The sequence below is a fragment of the Protomyctophum parallelum genome (assembly GCF_964188405.1).
Source record: "Protomyctophum parallelum genome assembly, chromosome: 12".
Lineage (NCBI taxonomy): Eukaryota > Metazoa > Chordata > Actinopteri > Myctophiformes > Myctophidae > Protomyctophum > Protomyctophum parallelum.
Window position 1 is genome coordinate 9,630,776 of NC_139712.1, and position 25,857 is coordinate 9,656,632.

Consider the following 25,857-nt stretch of genomic DNA (forward strand, 5'->3'; position numbering starts at 1 on the left):
TGGCCAGATGAAATTTCCAGGGGTTTAATAGGACTATAGTAAATAATAAAATCACCATAAAAATACATATTTAGCCCCATGCTCGAATGCCCCCGCCCCCCTGTCAAAAAGAGCTAAAATCCCTAAAACGAAAGAAAGCAGCAAATGAAAAAGAATTAACACTCATCTTTTACTTTCTCTCATAACAACCTAAAACATGAAGCTTGTTTGAAAAAAACTAAAGTTGTCCTTTAAGTTCCAACAGGTTGGCACAATAACAACAGGACTTCATAGGTCACTTCATAAGACACACATCATAGGCTGTGGGCAATAATGTTGTAGCAGGGCATAGAATGGCAGTTGTAACCCACGTTACAATATGTTTTATTTTACGTCATACCTCTGTTAAAATGGTTCTTTCTTGTTGTTGTTGTTGTTGTTGTTAATGGACGCGTATGAATACGTTATTAATACGTTATTAATACGTTATTTTGATGAATTGAACAATGTGGACCCTGTTGTAAACAAGTGTAATGCTTAATTGGGTCGTCCACTCACAGTTAACAGTCTTTGTATTGAATTTGTGCTTAAAATGTACTGTAAATTCTACAAACTGTTAATAAATATTTCAATCAATCAATCAAAAGTTTAAAGCTCGCTGACACAAAGCAGAAATTGTTTGTTTGTTTGAATTTTTATTTAACTTCATTATTAACAGTTTGCAGGGGGAAAAAGCACAGGAAAGTACAGCTAAATACAAGGTCTGCTTCTATAACTTACGACCAATCTGGTGACCCATCGAATTCCGTTACCTTACCATGACAAATCAAATTGTGGGAAGGATCCATTATTACTCTGAAGGAGGGGAGGAGAGCTATAACTCAATATAAACGTATAATATACGCGAACGATGAGATACGAATGTGTTGACGTAACATCAATTAGTATAATGTGATCACAGATCATTCTAAGTGCAATGAAACGCATTTTAAAGGTTTATTTCTTAGAATAGATGAGAGAGGAGGGAACCCCCCCCCCCCTCTCCCTCTGAATGGAAACGGCCATGGTAATGTGTTTATTTATAACGGCTCACATGCAGTGTTGCCATGTCCGTTTGTTTCTTTGTTACAAGCGACTTTGGGCTTGTTTTTAAATTATTTGTAGTTATAGTAGGGTTGCTACTTTTTTTTTAGAGGGGGGGGGGGGGGGGGGGGGTCTATGCCTGGCATATACCGGTATACAAACTTTCCCAAACTTTTTCATGTCAAGGACCCCCAAATTGACAGTAATTAGCTCGCGGACCCCCATTTGAAAAGATATGCCAGCTTGCATGTCAAAAAATCACTTTCACCTAGAAACTCCATTCACACTTTGTAAAATTCAGTTTACTGTAAACTAAGTCCACACCCACAACACCAGAGGGAGTACAACAAACCATGTGCAACCCAGATTCGGCACAAACAAGGGACTAAATTATTTTCCGCTCCTATGCCACCAAAATGTGGAACGCCCTACCAACAGTCATTAAGACATGTGAATCCCTTGACTCCTTCAAAACCGCTCTCAAAGGGCACCTACGGATGGCTGCAATTCGAAACTGGCCCCCGTAAAATCTGAATCCCCCCCACCCCCTTTTCCCCTCACTGTATAGGCCTATGTATCTTTTCCCTTTTTGCTTCCTATATAATGAATTCCTGTTCTGTTCTTTAACTACACAGAAGTGTCTATTTGTATGTCTCTAAATGTTTTGATGAATTGAACAATGTGGACCCTGTTGTAAACAAGTGTAATGCTTAATTGGGTCGTCCACTCACAGTTAACAGTCTTTGTATTGAGTTTGTGCTTAAAATGTACTGTAAATTATACAAACTGTTAATAAATATTTCAATCAATCAATCAATCAATCAATCAAACCTCCATAAGAGAAGCTTTTTACGGCTCCAGCAGTGATTCTCAACCCGTTTAATTTCAAGGACCCTTTGACATGCATTAGTCTACAGACCCCCCCATTTAATGGCATTTCTATCGGGACCCCCAATTTATATTGTAAAATCAATGTAAATTTAACTCTGAGAGTGTACAAAGGGAGCTCTCAGAGTTACAGATCCATAATGGTCCATTTGGTTCCAAACTATCATTTACCTGGGGACCCCTGGAACTCCCACTGTTGCTTGTGACAGTAATGTCATTTTGTTTTAAATTCTTAAAGGAAATAACTACGTGAATTGTTTTGTACCTGAAGTACGTTTTAAATGAGGGCTGCTTTCTGAGCTGTGTACTGTAGGACCTTTTTTTTTTTATACAGTTTTATACAGCCATAAAAGAAAGATATTGGCTTGAGGGACTGGAGAAATGTAATCGTTTCATCAAATGAAAGTGATAAGACCTTGTAATGGAGTACTGATACGGTGGTATGTTATGTTCGGTACAAGAGTTTTTATGTTCAAAACTTTGTCCAAAAACAAATCCCAAAAGGAAAAAAAGTGCCTCTTTTTAAATTGAAACACCTACAGTAGGTACAGTAGGGTGCCATGGTTTTATTTCTACTGGTAATTATCATGACAGAATTTTGAAAACCTTGTTTTTTTTGGTTCATTTTTGGATCCTGTCCTTTATCTATTTTTTTCTGTTAAATTCTGTCACAGAGAATTTCGAATGACATTTTGCAACAGATGTATTTCCAGTTATTCTTCTGCCCCTTTCTACCTTTCAAAGGCATTCAAATGCACGGTTACTTCTTCACACCTGGGAGAAAGTGGGAGGGAAACCCACTCTGGAACTGCATGAGACAATGTTTTTGTGAAAGCAGTGAACATCTTGCCTGTGTGCAGCATAATGTGGGTGTAATGCCCTTCCTCGACAAACACTGGAAGAAATAAATAATCTTTTATCAGATTACTGTTTACTTATTGTTTACCAATTGTGGGAAAAGGGAAGAAAATAAAACGACATGCTATGTCATGTAGTTTTAATGCTTTTTCTATCCTAGACTATAGGATACTGGTATAGCCCATGGACAGCATACTACATACATACAGCATACTAGCATGCCGTTTTTCATCATCATTTAAAAAAAAGACGAAAATAACTCCGAAACTACAAAACATTTCAAAGTAAAAAAGTTCCAGCATGTGTCTCCACAGTCAGCTGAATTATAAAAAGTATGAATGGCGATTCTAGGTGAAAGTGATTTTTTGTTCCACTATCTGCCATTGAGCCCCATTATACATTTGATTATAATAGTAGGCCTACTTATAATCTATTCAAGAGACTATGACTAAAACTAAAATAGAAATTTGCTGCCAAAAACAACACTGTCTCATTAGAAAGCCATCCAACCAGTTCTCTAGTATTGGTAACCTTTGAGGTGTGTGTGTGTGTGTGTGTGTGTGTGTGTGTGTGTGTGTGTGTGTGTGTGTGTGTGTGTGTGTGTGTGTGTGTGTGTGTGTGTGTGTGTGTGTGTGTGTGTGTGTGTGTGTGTGTGTGTGTGTGTGTGTGACGTGTGTGACGTGTGTGTGAGTGAGTGAACGCGCACGCAGTGTGCACTAGTGAAAATAGCAAACCTCTCCATTCTTCCTTTAGGCTGAATGGCAGGAATGTTGTTTGGACACGTCAAAGTTGTTTCTAAAGTGTAGTTGTTTATTTGGTCTTGTTTCTAAAGTGTAGTTGTTTATTTGGTCTCGTTTCTAAAGTGTAGTTGTTTATTTGGTCTCGTTTCTAAAGTGTAGTTGTTTATTTGGTCTCGTTTCTAAAGTGTAGTTGTTTATTTGGTCTCGTTTCTAAAGTGTAGTTGTTTATTTGGTCTTGTTTCTAAAGTGTAGTTGTTTATTTGGTCTCGTTTCTAAAGTGTAGTTGTTTATTTGGTCTCGTTTCTAAAGTGTAGTTGTTTATTTGGTCTCGTTTCTAAAGTGTAGTTGTTTATTTGGTCTTGTTGCTAAAGTGTAGTTGTTTATTTGGTCTTGTTTCTAAAGTGTAGTTGTTTATTTGGTCTTGTTTCTAAAGTGTAGTTGTTTATTGTCTCCACCAGGCCGAAGGCCTAGGGGGAGAGTATGTTTTGCACTCCGTCCGTCCGTCCGTGTGTCCGTGTGTGTGTGTGTCCGTCCGTCCGTCCGTCCGTGTGTCCGTGAGCAGCTAATCTCGGCCACCGTTAACCCGGTCGATGCCAAATTTTGCACACACACTCCCTGGATGCCAACGATGAACCTCTGCCCCAAACTTTCCAGAACAGCCTGTTATAGCGCCACCAAGAGGCCGCTTTGTGCAAAACAAGTTTTTGCACAGTACACCTACAGATTTTGTCCAAACATCACGCAAATTGGTAGACAGTCTCTCTAGAGCCATTCAATGAAACCGGTCTTTCAGATTTCCAGAACGGCCTGTTATAGCGCCACCAGGAGGCCGCTCCAGGAGGCCGCTTTGTGCAAAACAAGTTTTTGCACAGTACACCTACAGATTTTGTCCAAACATCATGCAAATTGGTACACAGTCTCTCTAGAGCCATTCAACGAAACCAGTCTTTCAGATTTCCAGAACAGCCTGTTATAGCGCCACCAGGAGGCCGCTTTGTGCAAAACAAGTTTTTGCACAGTACACCTACAGATTTTGTCCAAACATCACGCAAATTGGTACACAGTCTCTCTAGAGCCATTCAACGAAACCAGTCTATCAGATTTCCAGAACGGCCTGTTATAGCGCCACCAGGAGGCCGCTTTGTGCAAAACAAGTTTTTGCACAGTACACCTACAGATTTTGTCCAAACATCACGCAAATTGGTACACAGTCTCTCTAGAGCCATTCAACGAAACCGGTCTTTCAGATTTCTCACACTCCATCCTGATTGGTTAAGATTGGCTTCCAAAGTTCACAGGAGTGGTCAGTTTCAAACAAAATGCTGCAAATCATGAACACATCGCGTGATTTCCGTGAAATTGTGCACCCACATTCCCACTAGGCAGAGGACGAAATGCCACATGAACAATTTCAACTCAGCCTCAAGGTGGCGCTATAACTGGCCGAAAAGTGTTTTTACCTCTAACTGCACGGATCTGTGGATAACTTTGTATGCCAACTCCCTAGAGGCCAAGGAAAAACCTTTGCCTGGAATTCTTCACATCTGCTCATCCTGGTGGAGACCTGTGCCCAGTAGGGCACTTTTTCTAGTTTTGTCTCGTTTCTAAAGTGTAGTTGTTTATTTGGTCTTGTTTCTAAAGTGTAGTTGTTTATTTGGTATTGTTTCTAAAGTGTAGTTGTTTATTTGGTCTCGTTTCTAAAGTGTAGTTGTTTATTGTCTCCACCAGGCCGAAGACATGGGGGGAGAGTATGTTTTGCACTCCGTCCGTCCGTCCGTCCGTGTGTCCGTCCGTCCGTCCGTCCGTGTGTCCGTCCGTCCGTGTGTCCGTGAGCAGCTAATCTCGGCCGCCGTTAACCCGGTCGATGCCAAATTTTGCACACACACTCCCTGGATGCCAACGATGAACCTCTGCCCCAAACTTTCCAGAACGGCCTGTTATAGCGCCACCAGGAGGCCGCTTTGTGCAAAACAAGTTTTTGCACAGTACACCTACAGATTTTGTCCAAACATCACGCAAATTGGTACACAGTCTCTCTAGAGCCATTCAACGAAACCGGTCTTTCAGATTTCTCACACTCCATCCTGATTGGTTAAGATTGCCTTCCAAAGTTCACAGGAGTGCTCAGTTTCAAACAAAATGCTGCAAATCATGAACACATCGCGTGATTTCCGTGAAATTGTGCACCCACATTCCCACTAGGCAGAGGACGAAATGCCACATGAACAATTTCAACTCAGCCTCAAGGTGGCGCTATAACTGGCCGAAAAGTGTTTTTACCTCTAACTGCACGGATCTGTGGATAACTTTGTATGCCAACTCCCTAGAGGCCAAGGAAAAACCTTTGCCTGGAATTCTTCACATCTGCTCATCCTGGTGGAGACCTGTGCCCAGTAGGGCACTTTTTCTAGTTTGGTCTCGTTTCTAAAGTGTAGTTGTTTATTTGGTCTTGTTTCTAAAGTGTAGTTGTTTATTTGGTATTGTTTCTAAAGTGTAGTTGTTTATTTGGTCTCGTTTCTAAAGTGTAGTTGTTTATTGTCTCCACCAGGCCGAAGACATGGGGGGAGAGTATGTTTTGCACTCCGTCCGTCCGTCCGTCCGTCCGTCCGTGTGTCCGTCCGTCCGTCCGTCCGTGTGTCCGTCCGTCCGTCCGTGTGTCCGTGAGCAGCTAATCTCGGCCGCCGTTAACCCGGTCGATGCCAAATTTTGCACACACACTCCCTGGATGCCAACGATGAACGTCTGCCCCAAACTTTCCAGAACGGCCTGTTATAGCGCCACCAGGAGGCCGCTTTGTGCAAAACAAGTTTTTGCACAGTACACCTACAGATTTTGTCCAAACATCACGCAAATTGGTACACAGTCTCTCTAGAGCCATTCAACGAAACTGGTCTTTCAGATTTCTCACACTCCATCCTGATTGGTTAAGATTGCCTTCCAAAGTTCACAGGAGTGCTCAGTTTCAAACAAAATGCTGCAAATCATGAACACATCGCGTGACTTCCGTGGAATTGTGCACCCACATTCCCACTAGGCCGAGGACGAAATGCCACATGAACAATTTCAACTCAGCCTCAAGGTGGCGCTATAACTGGCCAAAAAGTGTTTTTACCTCTAACTGCACGGATCTGTGGATAACTTTGTATGCCAACTCCCTAGAGGCCAAGGAAAAACCTTTGCCTGGAATTTTTCACATCTGCTCTTTATAGCGCCACCAGGAGGCCGACATATGTAAAACACATTTTCTATTATTACTCCTTCAGATTTTATCCAAATTTCACGCAAATCGGTACACATGATCTCCATAGTCATGTGATCAAGACAGGTTTGTTTGATTTTTCATATTCCATCCTGATTGGCCACGATTGGCTCCTACAGTTTTCAGGAGTAGCCCGCTTTGTACAAATCGCCACAACTCCTCAACGCAGCGTCCGATTGCCATGAAACTGTGCACGCATATTCCCACTAGGCTGAGGAAGAATCCTGGTGGAGACCTGTGCCCAGAAGGGCACTTTTTCTAGTTTGGTCTTGTTTCTAAAGTGTAGTTGTTTATTTGGTCTCGTTTCTAAAGTGTAGTTGTTTCTTTGGTTTTTGACGTGTCTAAACTTGTGGGGGACACGCACGCACGCACGCACACACACACGCACACACAAAACAGCCTTTTTCAGCATGGCGGTGTAGAATGGCGGTGTGGAATCGGTGACCCGCCGAAATGTGTGACCGTCGCGTAGACAATCGCATAACGTCTGGGCGTCCCACGGCGTAGATCACTGCTGGTTGGTTCATCAGCAGATCGAGCTCAATGTTAATTAGTCCACGGAGTTAAAAACAAATCCTCCTCCCTGGTGGTGAGTTATAGTGTGATTGTGTGAATCAATAATAAGTCGCACCATTAAGATGGTCACATATCTCATCAGGTCACCAATGTCGCCGTGACACCGCCATGCTGCCTGGTATGGCGAGTGAATTAAACTATATGTATGACCAAAACGAGCATAGAAATGCCATACCTTTGTATACTATTGAAATTGTCTTGAGGAAAATAAAATGCTGCTATATTTGTCCCAAAAAGTGACGGCAAAAATATTTATATATAGGCCTAAACCCTGTATACTAACATGTAGGCCTTAAAGGGTAAGACCACTTTTTTGAGGTTTGGGTTGTGTAGTTACTTTGCCATGATGCAACTCCAAATGTGAACAAGAAATAAAAAATAACTGCTCCAGTGATTAGAAATTGATAATTCAAAATATGCTCCTCATTGACTTACATTGTAGCTAAAACAGCTCTCAAAGTCACTCTTTTAGTACGTAAACAAACACAAACAATGTTGATTCAGACAATATAGAGCATCACCAAAACTCATGTGGTTTTATTTTTTCATAAAAATGTTATCTTCCTGTTGATTTGTCCATTTTATTGGGAAGAAAACCCGGAACTGGATCCGTGGATCCGGATCCAGATCTTCAAATAGTAAAATCAACAGGAATCTAACATTTTTATGAAAAAATAAAACCACATGAGTTTTGGTGATGCTCTATATTGTCTGAATCAACTTTGTTTGTGTTTGTTTACGTACCAAAAGAGTGACTTTGAGAGCTGTTTCAGCTACAATGTAAGTCAATGAGGAGCATATTTTGAATTATCAATTTCTAATCACTGGAGCAGTTATTTTTTATTTCTTGTCCACATTTGGAGTTGCATCATGGCAAAGTAACTACACAACCCAAACCTCAAAAAAAGTGGTCTTACCCTTTAAAGGATGTGACATAGCTCTGTCTATACCTCCTCCAACTATAATTATGCCTTCCACATTTTCAACCGTTTTTGATTGTGACACAATTGCTTCTGCAATGTTTAGTAAACGTATGTTTTCTCTTCTCACGCCAATAAAGCTCCTTTCAATTGAATCCGAGTCTTAAAGACGTTCAGTCCAATATGGAGGCTCTTCTCCTACATAGACTTCTATTGAGATTTGAATTTGAAATATTTATTAACAGTTTGCAGAATTACAGTACATTTCAAGCACAAACTCAATACAAAGACTGTTAACTGTGAGTGGACGACCCAATTAAGCATTACACTTGTTTACAACAGGGTCCACATTGTTCAATTCATCAAAACATTTAGAGACATACAAATAGACATTTCTGTGTAGCTAAAGAACAGAACAGGAATTCATCATATAGGAAGCAAAAAGGGAAAAGATACATATACATATACAGTGAGGGGAAATGGGGGGGTGGGAGGGATTCAGATTTTTACAGAGGCCAGTTTCAGTCCAATAGTAGGCAGAATGCATTCATGGCAACAGCCCAGCTAGCTGTAATGATCTTAAATCCCTTTATTTTAGATCGTTTCGTAGTGTAGTAATAGTACAACATAAAGCATTACAGAGACTTCATAGTTGTCACTGTGCAATACCTAAAAACAGTCATGGGATGTTGCACACATTGCCTAAAAATAGCGCCGCCCTCGATAACAATGTATTTCCAACTCCAGCATGCTCGGCTTTCTGCCCACTCAATGTCGCAACTCTTCTATTAGATGGCTCTGCATCGCATCGAATGGGAGCTAGGGGGAGTGTCCTCACTGCTCAGGGTTCGAGAGGCTAGTAGGGGTGAAGGAGGAAGGTAACGTTCACGTTCACATTGCACAATCACAGAGAGGAACCTGAAACCAGAAGAGCACAACAATGGAGGCACTCCTGTCGTCCTTGTTCTTCGCGGTAATCAACAGAGTTTTAACGGCTTTGAGGCCGAAGACCATCATGCGGATTAATTTCTACATGCTCCTGGTGCTGGTTCTTTGGAGCAGCTGTAACACACCTGGGACAGGTAACTTCAGGCTATTATGTACACTTACATTCACTTGTTTTACACTGTTACTGAAACCTTTTACTTTTTAACACTAGTAGCCTACCCGGAAGGAAAACAGGGTGTGGTTTTCAAAAAAGGTCCTTCCAAATGGATTCAATGTGGTTTTATATTGATTTATACAGCTGTGTATTATTAGTGTGACTGTCTGGATATTTACTTTATTGAAGAGGCTTAAACTTTAAGCCCAGCTGGTGTGCCGTTTGATTTGAACAAAAGTAGCCTCGGAAACAGGAAGAAAAGTAACCCCGACGGCCGACCCTCCCCATAGCATTGATTGATTGTATAAGTAAGTAATAACACAAGAGAGAGAAGCAGAGTAGCCAGGCGCCACTGACCCAGGACCAGCTCAGTCCACTGCATGTCCATAAGTAACGACACAAGAGAGAGAAGCAGAGTAGCCAGGTGCCACTGACCCAGGACCAGCCAGGTCCTTCATGTTTCAGAATAATTAACGTTCGCTGTTGTCAATGTGTCATACCGTAAATGTTACGGTTATGTTAAACATGTGTGATTCAGCGTGTCCAGATTGCGACCGCCTGCACGGGCTGCACACACACAAGTTGACACAACACACACACACACACACACACACACACACACACACACACACACACACACACACACACACACACACACACACACACACACACACATCAGAAAGTGACTTTCTGTGTGTGTGCAATGTGCACTGCATGTACTCAAACTGTGTTGATCGTGCGTGGCGCGATGAAAGCAATTTAAAGCAATTGTATTCGCATTGGTATAGGCCAGGAAATAAAATATATAAATATTTAAAAATATTTGTTGTTAAATATATAAAACTTGCCATATTGTGTATATGAGAACAAATATGTTGTAGCCCTGTAGGGTTTCAAATACATTGTAGCAGCTGTGTGTGTGGAAAAAGTATATTACCAAATAACAGCCCATGCTCAAATAAACGCCCAGCACCAACGGCCCAGGTTCCGACACCATTTTGCGTAATAACCGCCTCCATCAAATAACCGCCCTCCTCTATATAACGTTATTTGCCAACTTAATCAGCCTCAGCCCTCATTTATATTATTATATGCGTGTTCACCGTGTTGAGTTTGCAAATCTCCGCCCGCCACTCGATCATTTCACAACAGCGCAACACCAGTCCTGCACATCCATAAAATAAATCATAGTTTCACAAGTGCCTCCTATATGCACAACCAATTGTTTTAATGCAAAGTGGTGTATATTCTGTGTAATGCTTATTGTCATCCGTGTATCACTATCTACATTCTACAAGCTCCAAGTGTTGCATGACAGCGCTTTGTGAGCTTGCAGAGAAGGAAAAAAAAAGAACCCTTTTCGGTGCGCGGCGTGCGCCAGCCAGGTCCTCACAAGTATAGTAGGCCTACTATAAAACACCTCGGCGCAACAAGTCCTCAGCGCAACGAAAAAGTTGATATTTAAATCGTGCTGTACTCGGGCATTCTTCAACCGATTGTTCTAATTCCAAATGTCCCATAATCCGTGAAGTGTAAATTTCCATTGGGTGAAAATCTACCGGTACGTAGGCCTACAGTTTATAATGAAATCATGTGTTTGTCCGCTGCTTCCCCATGCTCAATCAGAACATGTAGTGGTTACACCTGTGTGTTGATACGCTCCCTCTTACAATTAAATCAAAATGCATTGCCTGCAATGTTTATTACCATACTAAAAAAAGATGACTGCATGGAACTGTATGTAACTATGGGCGCGTTCGGAAATGGCGCACTGAGCGCACTGTGCAATGCAAACTAATAGGCGAGTGTGCTCCGGTGTGGTATTTCCGAACGCGCCCCAAATGATGGCCCGGTGCAGACCGGTGCAAAAAGCCGTGGCCGGTGTGCAAAGAAATAGCAATATTACAATAATAGTACAATATTGTTGCACTAAATTATAGCATTGAGATTGCTACAGTCCCACAAGTTTATTTCCCACAATATGTTTTTTTAACAATTCATATTCTACAACATTTCCAGGCCTATGCATTAATGAGGATATTGTATCCCCCAAGCAAGACAACATGGAAAAAAGAACAGATGTAAAAAAGTAACTAACACTATGTTGTTAGGGTTGTTATTTATTAAATGATATCCAAACATTTTAATTCCAAATTAGCTTTTCTAGGCCTGTATTTTGAGAAAACATAAAGGCAAGCTCCACACACTCAGATCTGCTGCACAATCAATGTATTTATTTAGCAAGCTTTCGGTCTACTGACCTTCTTCAGGCCTGTATTTTAAAATTAAAAATAATTCACTGAATGTCATGGCGGTAGGAATTAACCATGTATTATTATATGTTTTGTACAGTATATTTGCATAAACACTTTACTGTATGTACTGTAGCTTTGTTTTAATTTTTTATTATTACGGTAATACCAGTTCCAGACAATATTTGCACTACATGTTACTGTATGTTACTGTATGTTTATACTGAAACCAAATAATGGCCTTGTGCAGGCAGGTGCAAAAATAAATAACAGCCTATATGGCAAATAACGGCCCGGCTCCTTATAACAGCCCGGGGTCCGAATCGATTTTGCATTTTAACGGCCCGGGCTACTATTTGGTAATATACGGTATATATATGTATGGTTGGGGAAACACTGGCTTAAAGGACCACTTCACCACTTTTCAACCTATCTTCATATAATAGGTCCTCACTAATAATCATGATAAAATGGCACGATCTTTTTCTACTCGGTCTGTGTCTCATAGGAGGGCTGTGGGCAGTTTAGAAAACTGTCCTACAGTGACATCATCATTAGGCAGACTTTTTTTAACAAGATTGTTTTACAAAAATGTTTAGATTTTCATTATCGTGAGAACGATGGCTTCCATTTTCACATTGCAACTTTTCAGGACTAGAAAGCCTGCAGTTTCTATTAGCTTGTATTCCCCATCGATGATGTCACTGGAAGACGGTTTCTGAACTGCCCACAGCCCCTCCTATGAGACACAGTAGAGGAAAAAAAGTTTCGCCATTGTTTTCATGATTATTAGTGAGGACCTATTATATGAAGATAGGTTGAAAAGTGGTGAAGTGGTCCTTTTGACTAGAGCCCGACCGATGACGATTTTGGAGAGACCTACACCACCGATGCCCATGTTTTGGACCGATGTTTAGTAATCAATTAAAAAATACATTTTAAAAACTTCTAAATACGTTTTTTTAGACTACAATAATAATAGAATACATTGAAATAAAATGTTTTGGCACATAAGGCATTTTTTTCTAAATGAAATGCACCCCTATATATGCCCTCCTATTATTCAGCTATTAGTGTAGATGTCCCTCCTACAAAAAGATTAAATTCTCATTGACAATTTTATGTCCTAGTGTCTGAGCAATAGACATCATAATCACCATTACATCACCTAATCAACATGAGTTAGACTTTAATATATTAGCACCCCTCACTTCACACAGGTGTGGTTTTTGTTGTGTGTGTGTGTGTGTGTGTATATATATATATATATATATATATATATATATATATATATATATATGTGTAAAGTGTTGGGAAAGTTATTTTTTTTAGGAACTAGTTCAGTTCACAGTTCAAAATTTAAAAAATGAACTAGTTCCGTTCATAGTTCATCATTCAAAGTTCATCGTTTGAAACTATTATAGTTATTTTTTTCGTTCTTTTTTTGCTTTTTTAAATTATTATTGGCACAGCCCATAGCCATATAAAACCGCAGACTTTATTCCAAATGAAGTCCTTTGGGATTAACCCATTCTGGGCGGGAACCCCTATTGGTATCTTACCCCCTCAGGCCGGGAACCCATATTTGGGTTCTGTACAGTATGTACAGTATTAATTTTTTTTTTTGATGCTGCTATATAAATATTAAAGTTTTTCAGAAACCTTAGGTCAGGATTTAGAGGCGTTTTTAGAATCGGCCTTAGGCCTAAATAGGTTAATAAAGTGACAACGTTTACAATATCTCCATTACCATTATCCAAATTAATTCCTTATATTTTTTACATGATTTTACAAAAAATGCTCTTTTGCAATGTGAAATGCCACCAAATTCTTACTTATTTTCCTTCTCTATATGGGCACACTTTTATTGTGAAGGCAAAAGTTTCTGAATGTTCTCAGAGCCTGCATCTCCGCATGCTGAGGGTGGCTGATCTACAAGCTCACAACGTGTCCGGACGCGACGTGTTGTGAGCTTGTATATCAGCTATTTTCAGCACGGAACACATTGTACGACGAAGAATAAATCAGGCATCACTGTGCTTCATTCACTGTGGAAGAGAGATGTCTTTTGTTGGCCGTTCGTGGCGATATTATGGACACGTACCTCCTCGATGCGATAATAACCAACTAAGCAATATTTCGTGGCACATTATGTTTAATCAAACAACAACAGGTTTCCTCAGTGTTTGTGTTAGGAGTTGGGACCGTGTCTGCTGTCTGTCTGTCAGCGTGCATGATCATCATGCAGTAGCTAGATGCGCGCTCCAGTGACTGCTGAGAAAGATTAGTTAATTTGATTCGGATAGGGATTTATTGGTGGGTTTTCTAGATATTAAGGCGACACAACTCTATAGAGAGGTGTTTGGGTGAGAGGTGAGTCTCTTACCACCGCGGCTCAGTGACGTCATGTTGTAGTTTTAGTAAAAACAGAGAGATGTGTTTGGGGGTGAGCGGTGAGTCTCTTACCACCGCGGCTCAGTGACGTCATGTTGTAGTTTTAGTAAAAACAGAGACATGTGTTTGGGTGAGCGGTGAGTCTCTTACCACCGCGGCTCAGTGACGTCATGTTGTAGTTTTAGTAAAAACAGAGGTGTGTTTGGGGGTGAGCGGTGAGTCTCTTACCACCGCGGCTCAGTGACGTCATGTTGTAGTTTTAGTAAAAACAGAGGTGTGTTTGGGGTTGAGCGGTGAGTCTCTTACCACCGCGGCTCAGTGACGTCATGTTGTAGTTTTAGTAAAAACAGAGACATGTGTTTGGGTGAGCGGTGAGTCTCTTACCACCGCGGCTCAGTGACGTCATGTTGTAGTTTTAGTAAAAACAGAGATGTGTTTGGGTGAGCGGTAGGGATGTGTAAATGTGTCCAAAATGAAAATCGATTTGTATAATTCAATATTAACGATTAATCGATTAATCGGTTTTTTTTTTGGGGGGGGGGGGGTTTTCATTTTTTTTATGAACCCTACAAATAAAAAGAATCTTCCCCCCAAGGGGTACCTAAGTCAAAAAAGTTTGGGAACCCCTGATGTAGTTGATTAACAATAATTGTAACTCTTGAGAGTTAATAAGGGTTCATTTGGTTACTAACTCCATCTTTTAAATGAGGACCACTGGTGGTCCCTGGACCACTGTTGATCCAATTGATCACCATAGCAACCGCAGCCTAGGCCTGATTAGGTAAATTCCCAACACCTGCTAAATCCTCCAAACCTGTATCTTGATTGGAATCAATTTCCACTCAGTCATGCAGCTACACAGACACATCCCAGGCACACTTTGGTAGGCCTGTCCTGTTTGGATGACAATATTGCCTTTCCAACAGATTTTCATTTTAAAAAGAAACAGAAAAAAAAAAAAAAACGATTATCGATTATTAATTTTCATAATCGATTTCGGGTCCTATCAACGATAATCGATTAATCGATTAATCGGACCCATCCCTAGTGAGCGGTGAGTCTCTTACCACCGCGGCTCAGTGACGTCATGTTGTAGTTTCCGGTGGTCAGCTCTTCACAGAAAACGAGTATGAATAAGGCCTTTACATTCCACTACCCTTTAACTGTTCAACTTGACTGCCATGCGTTTCTCTCCACAGCCCATGAGGTGACGTACCTTCCACCACGAGACAGAGGCATCCGCGTGGAACTGTTCCCAGACTACCGCTCCGTTCCTGAAGCCATCCACCAGATCCTGTGGCGGCACACACCCGGTGAATCGGCACCCTGGCACGGTATGTGGACTGGTGATGACACCGTATCGAGTTTCAAACCGACGCTCTTTATAGTTGGTGAAGCAGCGTGAAAAGTACAAAATAGCAGATCTACAAGCTCACAACGCGTTGCAGATCGGCTATTTTCAGCGAGTGTATAAAATCAGCCATTACGACGGCATCAAGACACATCTTAGTCGACTAAATCAACTGTATATTTAGTCGACTAAAACTATAGACTAACACTAAAACATTCCAGGTGACTAAAATGTGACTGAATCTAAATAAACTATTCAAGAGACTATTATGACTAAAACTAAAATCCCAGATTTGCTGTCAAAAACAACACTGCTGGAGGCGAGTATCAGTAACCTTCTTTTGGTCTGTGGCAGTGTTGTTTTTGGCAGCAAATTTTAGTCGACTAAATATCATAAGATTTTGGTCGACTAACTCTACAGTTGATTTAGTCGAACAAAATGTATTTTGGTGGGCCGCGATGCCGTCGTAATTTCATTTGCTGAAAATAGCTGATCTACAAGATCACAACGCGCTTGTAGATCAGCTATTTTCAGCATGCAACTAATTGTAAAATGACTTATACTAGATCTCTTGTCCACTAGTCCCTTCCTAACATTTTAGTCTAGTTTTTATTTGTTGACAAAATTGTCAATATGTTCAGCATGCAACTAATTGTAAAATTACTTATACTAGATCTCTTGTCCACTAGTCCCTTCCTAACATTTTAGTCTAGTTTTTATTTGTTGACAAAATTGTCAATATATTTAGTCTTAGTTTTAGTCGTCATAGCTTAGTTTTCATTTAGTTTTTAATTCAGTTTTCACCAGTGGAAAAAGGTAGTCGACGGACATTAATCTTTTGTCATAGTATCAATCGATGAAAACAACACTGCTCTGTGGTCTTTTACAGCTGGCAACCTGGCAGCAGAATGGTTTGGTAAACAACACTGCTCTGTGGTCTTTTACAGCTGGCAACCTGGCAGCAGAATGGTTCGGAACGGAAGAACTGGATTACTACGGGACGTTCAGAGACCGCTCCACACTGGACACACACACCGGACGGCTGGTCATCGACAACATGACCGTAGAAGACATCGGGCTGTATTCTGTGGAGTTCAACGGCAGACTGCACAACAAGACTTACCTGCTTAAAGAGATGAGTGAGTATGACTCGTCATTTTATTGGCTGTCCTTCAATGATGTTTTATTTTATTTTATATTATATTATCGATACATTTATTTAACCCATTTAGACCTGAGGACGATTCTACAAAATGTCTTCTTAAATCCTGACAGTTTTTGAAGAAGAAGTCTTTCTTCTTATAAACTAGTCAAGCATGATCAACTAGTGGATTTACTAGTCGACTAGTTGAATAGTCGACTAGTTAAAGCCCTGTAAAAGTGTGTTCATGATAGATGTTTTTTGATTGGTTGATTCTTTATTTAAGTGTCATGCTTCCGAAGAAGCCCCGCCCAAATGGACTTACAGGACACTTTTTACACTTTACATAAACAATGACAATAAACCCACATGACGGTTTGCAAACAATGATCAAGTGAATACTAAACTGACGAGACGTAGTCGAGTTCCGCAAGCATCACCGAAGTGGCAATAATCACGTTAAACCACACCCTCTTGTGTAATATTGCAATTATATAACCGTTACCCTTAAAACTAAGAAAATCACTGAAAAAACATATTTTTTAATGACAGATGTAGTCACTCCGACCACAAATTTCCCAAGAAACTAGCTAGCCTAGCCACCGACTTTGCTGCGCTCTGGGACCTCTGGGACTACGACCTGTGGTATAATATATACACCATTAGGCCTGTGACAGAAGACACCTACTTGAAGATAGATGCTAGATGTGTGTGGTGCAGTAATTCATTCTGTGTCCTCCACAGAGAAAGTCCCGAGGCCAATCCTGAACATCAAACAGTGTGACTCCAACTCCAGCCACTGTACGCTGCACTGTACGGTTGACGACGTCACAGAGTCTGGTCCGGTCGGCTATCGCTGGAAGTTCGATGCAGGCGAATGGCGTGGACCCAACTCCTGGGAGTCGACCATCTACAACGATGAGAAAGGGCGAAGGGTTAAAACGATATCCTGTCAAATAAAGAACCTGTTCAGTGAGGCGCAGAATTCTTATCGCAACCCTCTTTACAAAGGTATGTAGTTTAGTGCGTGTGCGTGTGTGTGCGTGTGCGCGGTTCAGATTTCTGGACTAGGAAATACTTGCCATTATTATGGCGGTTGTTGTAAAGGTATTAATTGATTGCCCGAGTCCCGTGGTGGGAGTTCTGCTCTGGTTTTGGTGAATATAAGTAGTTCCGGTCATTTGGTGGTGCGGGGGCACTGGGGGCCACTCATTCAAAATAAATTAATCCACAATACTAGCGTCATTTGTATTGTCGACCTATTTCTATATCATATAGTGCAACTTTCATTTTGCAACAGGTCGTTTCGAGGAAGCAATTTGATTGGTTGAAACAGCCTTCTAGCCGTGGTTCAAACGAGCACCACTCCACACCTAATCAAAACTAATAATTCAGCTGCTCTGTTTTCCCAGAGCGCAGCAAACTCGGTGGCTATAGGCTAGCTAGTTTCTTTGGACATTTGTGGTCGTAGTGACTACATCTGTCATTAAAAAAAAACATTTTTCAGTGATTTTCTTAGTTTTGAGGGTAATTGCCACTTCAGTGATGCTTGCGGAACTCGGCTACGTCTCGTTCCTGGCCGCATCACTGTCGTGGCAATAATCACGTTAAACCACACCCTCTCGTGTAACATTGCTTAATTCAACTTTGACCCCTCTGTCACATGGACCATAGTGAATAGTGATACAGGACACAAAAATAGCATTACTCTGGCATAACTGGCATACTGTTACATAGAAACATACTGTTACATAACTGGCATACTGTTACATAGAAACACGATTTAAGTGTGAAACGGCAACCAAGAACAGAGCCTTTCTAATGGTTCAAACGGTTCTGTTTTATATTTCTGTCTTTCAGCTACTAAAGAACCACCAGCACCACCAGGCAGAGGATTAAGACGTGGGATCATTACTGTCATGGTGATCGTAGCAATAGTAGCACTTGGAGTTTTACTCCGGAAGAAGAAACCTCGTAAGTATTTATAGTGGAACAAGAGACCTAGTATTTAAGTGATTTATAATGGAACAAGACACCTAGGGCTGTATTTTGCGTGTCCAGTACCAGGTCTAATTCCCTAACTTGAGTAAACTAAAGACCTGGAGGCGTGATCGATGCTCTTTGGCCACTCAGAATAGCCAAATGGCATTGATCACGCCTCCAGGTCTTTAGTTTACTCAAGTTAGGGAATAAGACGTGGTACTTAACACAAACTAAAAGTACTATTTGGTACTTGGTATCGGCGAGTAAAATAATTATAATTAAGTACTGGTACTCTGCCTTACTGTGTAGGGGGGTTCTATAGGGGGCTGTCATACTGTGTAGGGGGGTTCTATAGGGGGCTACCATACTGTGTAGGGGGGTTCTATAGGGGGCTGCCATACTGTGTAGGGGGGGTTCTATAGGGGGCTGTCATACTGTGTAGTATAACATTTTGTTAAAAAATAATAATACATATTTGGCCCCATGTTCGAATGTCCCCGCCCCCCTGTCAAAAACAGCTAAAATAGCTAAAATGAAAGTAATATAAATAATATAAATAGTAAATATAAATAAAATAACTCATCTCATCTTTTACTTTCTCTAATAACAACCTAAAACATGAACCTGAAAAAAACTAAAGTTGTCCTTTAACCCATTCTGGGCGGGAACCCTTTTTGGTGTTTTAAGCATTACGTTACGCTTTAGCTATTGAAAAATAGCAGATCTACAACTTGTAGGTCTGCTGTGAACTTGTAGGTCTGCTATGAACTTGTAGGTCTGCTATTTTTGAAAGATCTTGAAAATGTGCCTCAAATCTTTGAACATATATTCCCTGGAACAACATATTTTCAGATGGGGGTCGGCGGCCAATTACATATAATCTTTGGGGTCCTTGACATGAAATATTGAGAACCACTGATATGGAAAGTTTTTCAGAAGTAAATAAATGTGTTAAGTGATGTATTTGTAATAGTTTATAATAAGATCAAATCAATGAATTTATGTAACTATTATGATAAATCTATATTGATACAAATCATACATTTATGTATCTGTGATAACTATGGTGGGGAAAAAATCTAAAATCTCACTGACCAATCACTGGCTCACATCTCACTGACCAATCATTGTCTCACATCTCACTGACCAATCACTGTCTCACATCTCAGCTTTGACAGAAGGAGTAGAGATGGGAAGACTAGACAGAGCTGCCAAACTGAGAGGTAAGGGGTGGGTGTGTGTGTGTGTGTGTGTGTGTGTGTGTGTGTGTGTACATGTGTGTACATGTGTGTGCTTGCGAGCGACATATGACAAAGTGGAAATGCTTTGTTCGCTACAGGTCTGTTGGAGAGAACACCAGGATATCGTCACATCACTGACTATGAAGAGGAGCTTCAACGCAACATGAACAGCACATATCTGAGTGTAGATTTGGGCACACAGTCTGAGGTCGTGTTTGAAAACGTCTTCGCTCCGCTCTACAATGTAGACATCGAAAGAACAGACATCCACAGCCATCATGAGGTCAGACAGATGGAGATGAAGAAGGCAAGAGAGGAAATCCAACTGGTTCAGATGTTCAAAGACCTTTCTGGACGAATCATAAGAACAGTGCTGACCGTTGGCTGTGCAGGGATTGGCAAAACGTTCCTCGTACACAAATTTGTGTCTGACTGGGCCAAGAGATTTCTCCCCCAAGACCCACACCTTGTGTTCCCACTCAAGTTCCGCCAGTTAAATATGCTCAAGGGAAAAAGGTTTACTTTGGCACAGCTAATTCACTGCTGCATCGCCGAAACCAGATTTATTGAGGAAGACGTTCTTAATCATATCTTCACTGAATTGCAGACGGCAAGAGACTACAATGACCTCCCCTTCAAAGTCATGTTTGTTCTGGATGGTTATGATGAAAATAATTTCCAGTTTGATTTCAGCACAGAAATTGGCCTCATGAATGTCAATGACTCTTACCCAGTGGAAGATCTCCTTGTAAACCTCATCAAGGGGAAGCTCCTCCCCTCTGCTCGCGTCTGGATAACCTCACGACCTGTAGCAGCCAATCAGATCCCTAAGAAGTTTGTAAACAGGATGACAGAAGTACGAGGGTTCATCAGAGATGACCAGAAGAAGGAGTTCTTCCAGAAGACGTTCAGTGATGAGACCCAGGCCAGATCAATCTTCTCACAGATCAAAGAATCAAAGATCCTCCTCACCATGTGTGAAATCCCAGTCTTCTGTTGGATCCTTGCTACCGTTGTGAAGAACATGGTGAAGAACATGGGGACGACAGTCAAGCTGCCCAAAACCCTGGTTGAGCTGTTCTGCCACTTCCTGATGGGTGAGATACTGCGGGAGAATCCTGAACGAGGCGAGGCAGACAAAAATAAACTCATAAAGGATGCAGGGAAAGTTCTTCTGAAGCTGGGCAAGCTGGCGTTTCACCAACTGGTCAAAGGCAACATCGTTTTCTATGAGGAGGACCTGAAGGTGTGTGGTCTTGATGTGAACAAGGACTTGAAGAACTTGGGCTTTTGCACAAAGTTCTTCAAAGAAGACGATGTGTTCTTCCTCCAAACGGTTTACTGCTTCGTTCATCTGAGCTTCCAGGAGTTTCTGGCTGCAGTCTACCTGTCCCACTGTTTCACGCAGAGGAACAAGAGGCAAATGTTAACAAAGAGAAACAAGAACATTGAGGTCCTGAAAGCATTCCTCGGAGACAGCCGTTTCAACAGTGAGAGTTCCCTGTCTGACTTCCTGGAGGCTGCTATGAAGAAAAGCCTGCAGAGTAAGAGTGGACAACTGGACCTCTTTGTCCGCTTCCTTCATGGTCTCTCACTGCAGTCCAACCAGAGTCTGTTAGGAGGCCTGCTGGGTCACACAGAGAACCGTCCAGAGGAGATCCAGAGAGCCATCAACAACCTGAAGGAGATGAATGATGATGATGCCTCTCCTGACAGATGTATCAACATCTTCCACTGTCTGATGGAGATGAACGACTCGTCAGTCAGTCGGGGGATCCAACAGTACCTGGAGTCAGAGAACAGCTCAGGGAAGGAACTCTCTGAGACCCAGTGTTCAGCTCTGGCTTCCATGCTGCAGATGTCAGAGGTTCTGGAGGAGTTGGACCTGGACAAATACAAAACAGTCTGGACGGGGCAACTGAGACTGGTCCCAGCTGTGAGGAACTGCAAAACGGCCAGGTTAGTAGTCACAAGAATATCATCATGTTAGAGCAGCTTTCATTCATTCATTAAAAATAAAAATAAACACATGTACACATTGTCATTGTGACAAATGAGAACATTATTTCAGTTCAGTGAGACTCACTTCATATTTATGAATGAATGGTTCAAAGAGAGAGAGAGAGTGTGTGTGTGTGTGTGTGTGTGTGTGTGTGTGTGTGTGTGTGTGTGTGTGTGTGCTATTTACCAGTGTCCTCATTAGTTATTCTACAATGAAAACAGACTATACCAAATGAGAAATGGACCGTACCATTAGTGAAGGGGTGTACAGAGGATGCTCTTTTAAACAATGAACTTGGTCATTACGTTCACACGTTACTTAATACATTTAAATGTAAGTTCCACGATTTCCATCTATCTTCCACTTCTCTGTTCTTACTGACATCCTGCTAATGTCTGAAGAACTAGATTGAAGATCTTTTAGGTGCCTTTCACACCTAACGTTTGCTTACAAGGTCTGGATCAAGGACCAAATGTTTTCATTTTGCATTAGGTCTGCTTAGCGTTCACAGAGGACTTTGTTAAGCAAACCTGGGATCAGATTCTAACGCACAGATGAATGGTGGTTCTTTAATGCATTTTGACCTGAGATCAGATTCTAAAAATGTCTTACATCCTGACAGTTTAAAAAAATAGACCTACAAGCTTGTAGCGCGCCACTCGGTGGCGCGCCATGAGCTTGTAGATCTGCTATTTTCAATAGCTAAAGCATAACATAGTGCTAACACCAAAATGGGTTCCCGCCCAGAATGGGGTAATGTTTGTATTCCAATCAAATGAAAACAGTGGAAAGGTATGAGCACATATAATTCAATATGTCTCTTATTTGCTTAGCCAGAAAAGTATCCAAACACACACACATTTCAGACAGCTCCACAGGGAACCTCCTTCACAGTGAACGTGGTCTGTTCTGTTTTGATCATATCTGATTGTACATTTAATCTGTAATTACAGACTTGTTGACTGTAACCTCGAGATGGAACACATTGAAGTTGTGGCTTCAGCTCTCAGCTCCAATCCGTCCCATTTGAGAGAACTGGACTTGAGTGGAAACGTCTTGAAGGATTCCGGAGTGGATCTCATCTGTGCTGCACTGAAGAGCCCAAACTGTCGTCTGGAGATTCTCAGGTCAGATTAGTTTACCATTTTTATTTTTATTTGGTTACGTTCTGTTATAGTAAGTGATTATAATGCAGTTATTATGGAGGTGGTACTTTATTTGAAGTGTGGATAAGGTTTGATATCATGGTAACTCACACTGACCTTAACCCATTTTGGCCTGACGTCGAAATTAAATCAAAGTTTTCTAAATCATGACAATTTTTCTGGAAAACCTTATGTTTCTGTATCAGTGGTGCTCAAGGACTCCCCCCCCCCCCCATCTGAAAATATGTTGTTCCAGGGACCTCCCCATAAGCTTAAGTTAAATTAAAATCACTCTGTAACAATATATATTCAAAGATTTGAGGCACATTTTCACGATTTTTCAAAAATAGCAGACCTACAAGCTCGGCACCGAGTCCCGCGCTATGAGCTTGTAGATCTGCTATTTTTCAATAGTTAAAGTATAATATAATTCTTAAAACACCAAAAGGGGTTCCCGCCCAAAATGGGTTAATATTGATAAGATACAGTGACTAATGTATGTAGTCTTTATGCTGAGATACTATACATTTAAAACACTAAACACCTCTGATGATACTATGAGTGGTTGAATGTGTTCTGTCAGAGTGTCATCCCCTAGTTTTGAATGATATTTATATTAATGTTAATTCTTAATTGGATCAATATCTAAAAACCCAGTGGGAGAGAAGGTTTTATGTGGAAAACTTATGCTGCATGAGCCAACGGAAATTGTATGGCAGGAATATGTATTCTCTATCTCTATCTCTATCTCTATCTCTATCTCTATCTCTCTGTCTCTGTCTCTGTCTCTGTCTCTGTCTCTGTCTCTCTCTATCTCTATCTATCTCTCTCTCTATCTCCCCCCCCCCTCTCATCTGGTTGTATTCTTCATTTAGTCTGAAGAACTGCTGGTTGTCGGAGAGAAGCTGTGAAGTTCTGGCCTCGGCTCTCGCCTCCAATCCTTCCCATTTGAGAGAATTAGACCTGACTTTGAACAACCTGCAGGACTCTGGAATTGAGCTTCTATGTGCCGGAGTGAAGAGTCCACATTGTCACCTGAAGACTCTCAGGTAAATTATTCTGTGTGGATATGTACTGCAGACTCTGAGGTAAATAGAGTTTTATTCTGTGTGGATCTGTACTGCAGACACTGAGGTAAATAAAGTTTTCTCTGTACTGGAGCATCAATAGCAGTTTGTTAAAGTGTGGATATCTCTGCAGGTTGTCAGGCTGTGCGATCACAGAGAAAGGCTGTTCTTCTCTGGCTTCAGCTGTAGCCCTCAACCCCTCCTCCCATCTGAAGCATGTGGACCTCAGCTGTAACCACCCAGGAGGAGATGCTGAGCAGACGCTGCTCTCTGCTGGACTCGAGACTGTCAAGTGAGTCGACTTGGACTGTGTCCATCCATCTTGGTTAAAAAAAAAAAAAGGCTGTCAAAGTTAACATTGTTAACATTGACACACATTAACGTTAATCGTGCTTCAACACAAATTCCTTTTAACTGTGTTAATTTCATTAACGTGAGATTTACGCATTGCACAGTGAAGTTTGAAAGAGAGGTTGAGAGAGTGTTGCTGTTTTCTACTGGCCAAGTAGCCCCGCTTCTGAATCCACTCTGCTCCAATCAGTCAGCAGCATCACTACAGCTAAAGCAGTCGGTGCAACCAGCACTAAAGCAAGCAACAAGCAGGCAGGCAGCCGAGGCAGGCTGCTCAGAGCTGCGTAGTTGAGCTGCTAGAGAGGTATAGCAGCTCATTATTAAGGGGGCCCATGACGGATATCTCCGTCCTGGTACTTGGTACGGTCTGGTGCTTGAGACAGAGATTGATAAAAACGACGGAGATTAATGATATGAAAACCGGTCGCATCGCTCTACAGCCTAGGAGCGCTTGTTGCGCAATCCTCTATGTTGCGCAACAGTGAGAGGTCATCAACCCCCCCCCCCCCCCCCCCCTGTTTAGCCGACAACGACAATCTTAAAACGTTAACTCGCAATCTAAATCATTCCGTCTAATTCTAAGAAAAGATTATGTGTTAGACGGGCCCCCGCTGTCCAGTCCGTAGTCGCGATATCATCGTGTTTAGAGTGTTTTGGCTACATTTAGCTGCTACAGCAATATCCGGTCCGTCGGTAAAAGTGCTCCGTGTTTATAAATCGCTGGGCACGTTTATAAATGGATTAAATAACCCGCTTAGAGTCGCTGCGAATGGGCAGAGAAGTCGTCAGCCATCGGGGAATGGACTAACTGTGTGTGTGTGTGTGTGCGTGCGCCAAACGGACTGTTCTTTTGGCGCAAAATGATCCTTAATTAGTTTACAATCTGTACTCTTATAGATTAGGCTATCCGATCATCATATTAAATTAGTATGCTACAATGCATGCCATGTGAGCTATACAGTTTATAGATCATGCTTAAGCATGTGTTTAATTTTGCGGTATTTATATTTAAACAAGATGAAGAAAGTCTCCAGCACTTGGATCCCCGCACACAGTGACAGCCCTCCATGTTGACAGACAGACAGACAGACAGACTACTCTGTACACTGCGGTATTTTTATGTGTTTCCTTAATGTGCTCATCTGATCATATTTTCGGTCTCCTCATTCGATCACGTCTATTCACGGTAACGGGACATCTCGCTGCGTAAAATATCCCTTCTCCGTCTCCAACTTTACTCCTCATTCATCCGCCACATTGTCTGCTTCATTTCCTTTATTTGATGTGATTGCATTCCCACCTGCACCAAATCGAAATCAAGTGTGATTGGAAGCAAAGAGAAACCCCCGAGTAGAATGGGGTTCTTTGATTAGGATTCGAATGAGGCTTCACACCTACCAAACGAAGCGCACTTTCCGACAATGTGCATCAGGATTGGTTTTAATCGCAGTAAAGCTTTCTGGTGTGAAGGCGACCTTAGATTGACTCAGCAGTTTTGGGTGTACATATTTTAGTATGTCGGATG

At 41.5% G+C, this 25,857-nt stretch overlaps 1 protein-coding gene across 1 annotated transcript; it reads left to right on the plus strand.

Moving 5' to 3' along the window:
* Positions 1-17,452: 17,452 nt before the first annotated feature.
* Positions 17,453-24,277, plus strand: LOC310867497 (protein NLRC3-like; the record flags this gene model as incomplete). Its single annotated transcript, XM_083777612.1, has 7 exons — positions 17,453-17,554; positions 18,404-18,517; positions 19,696-19,749; positions 19,866-21,726; positions 22,723-22,896; positions 23,790-23,963; positions 24,115-24,277. Exons 2-7 carry the CDS (start codon positions 18,463-18,465, stop codon positions 24,275-24,277), a joined length of 2,481 nt encoding a protein of 826 aa, XP_083633738.1. The 5' UTR covers positions 17,453-17,554; positions 18,404-18,462.
* Between the last annotated feature and the right edge of the window lie 1,580 nt (positions 24,278-25,857).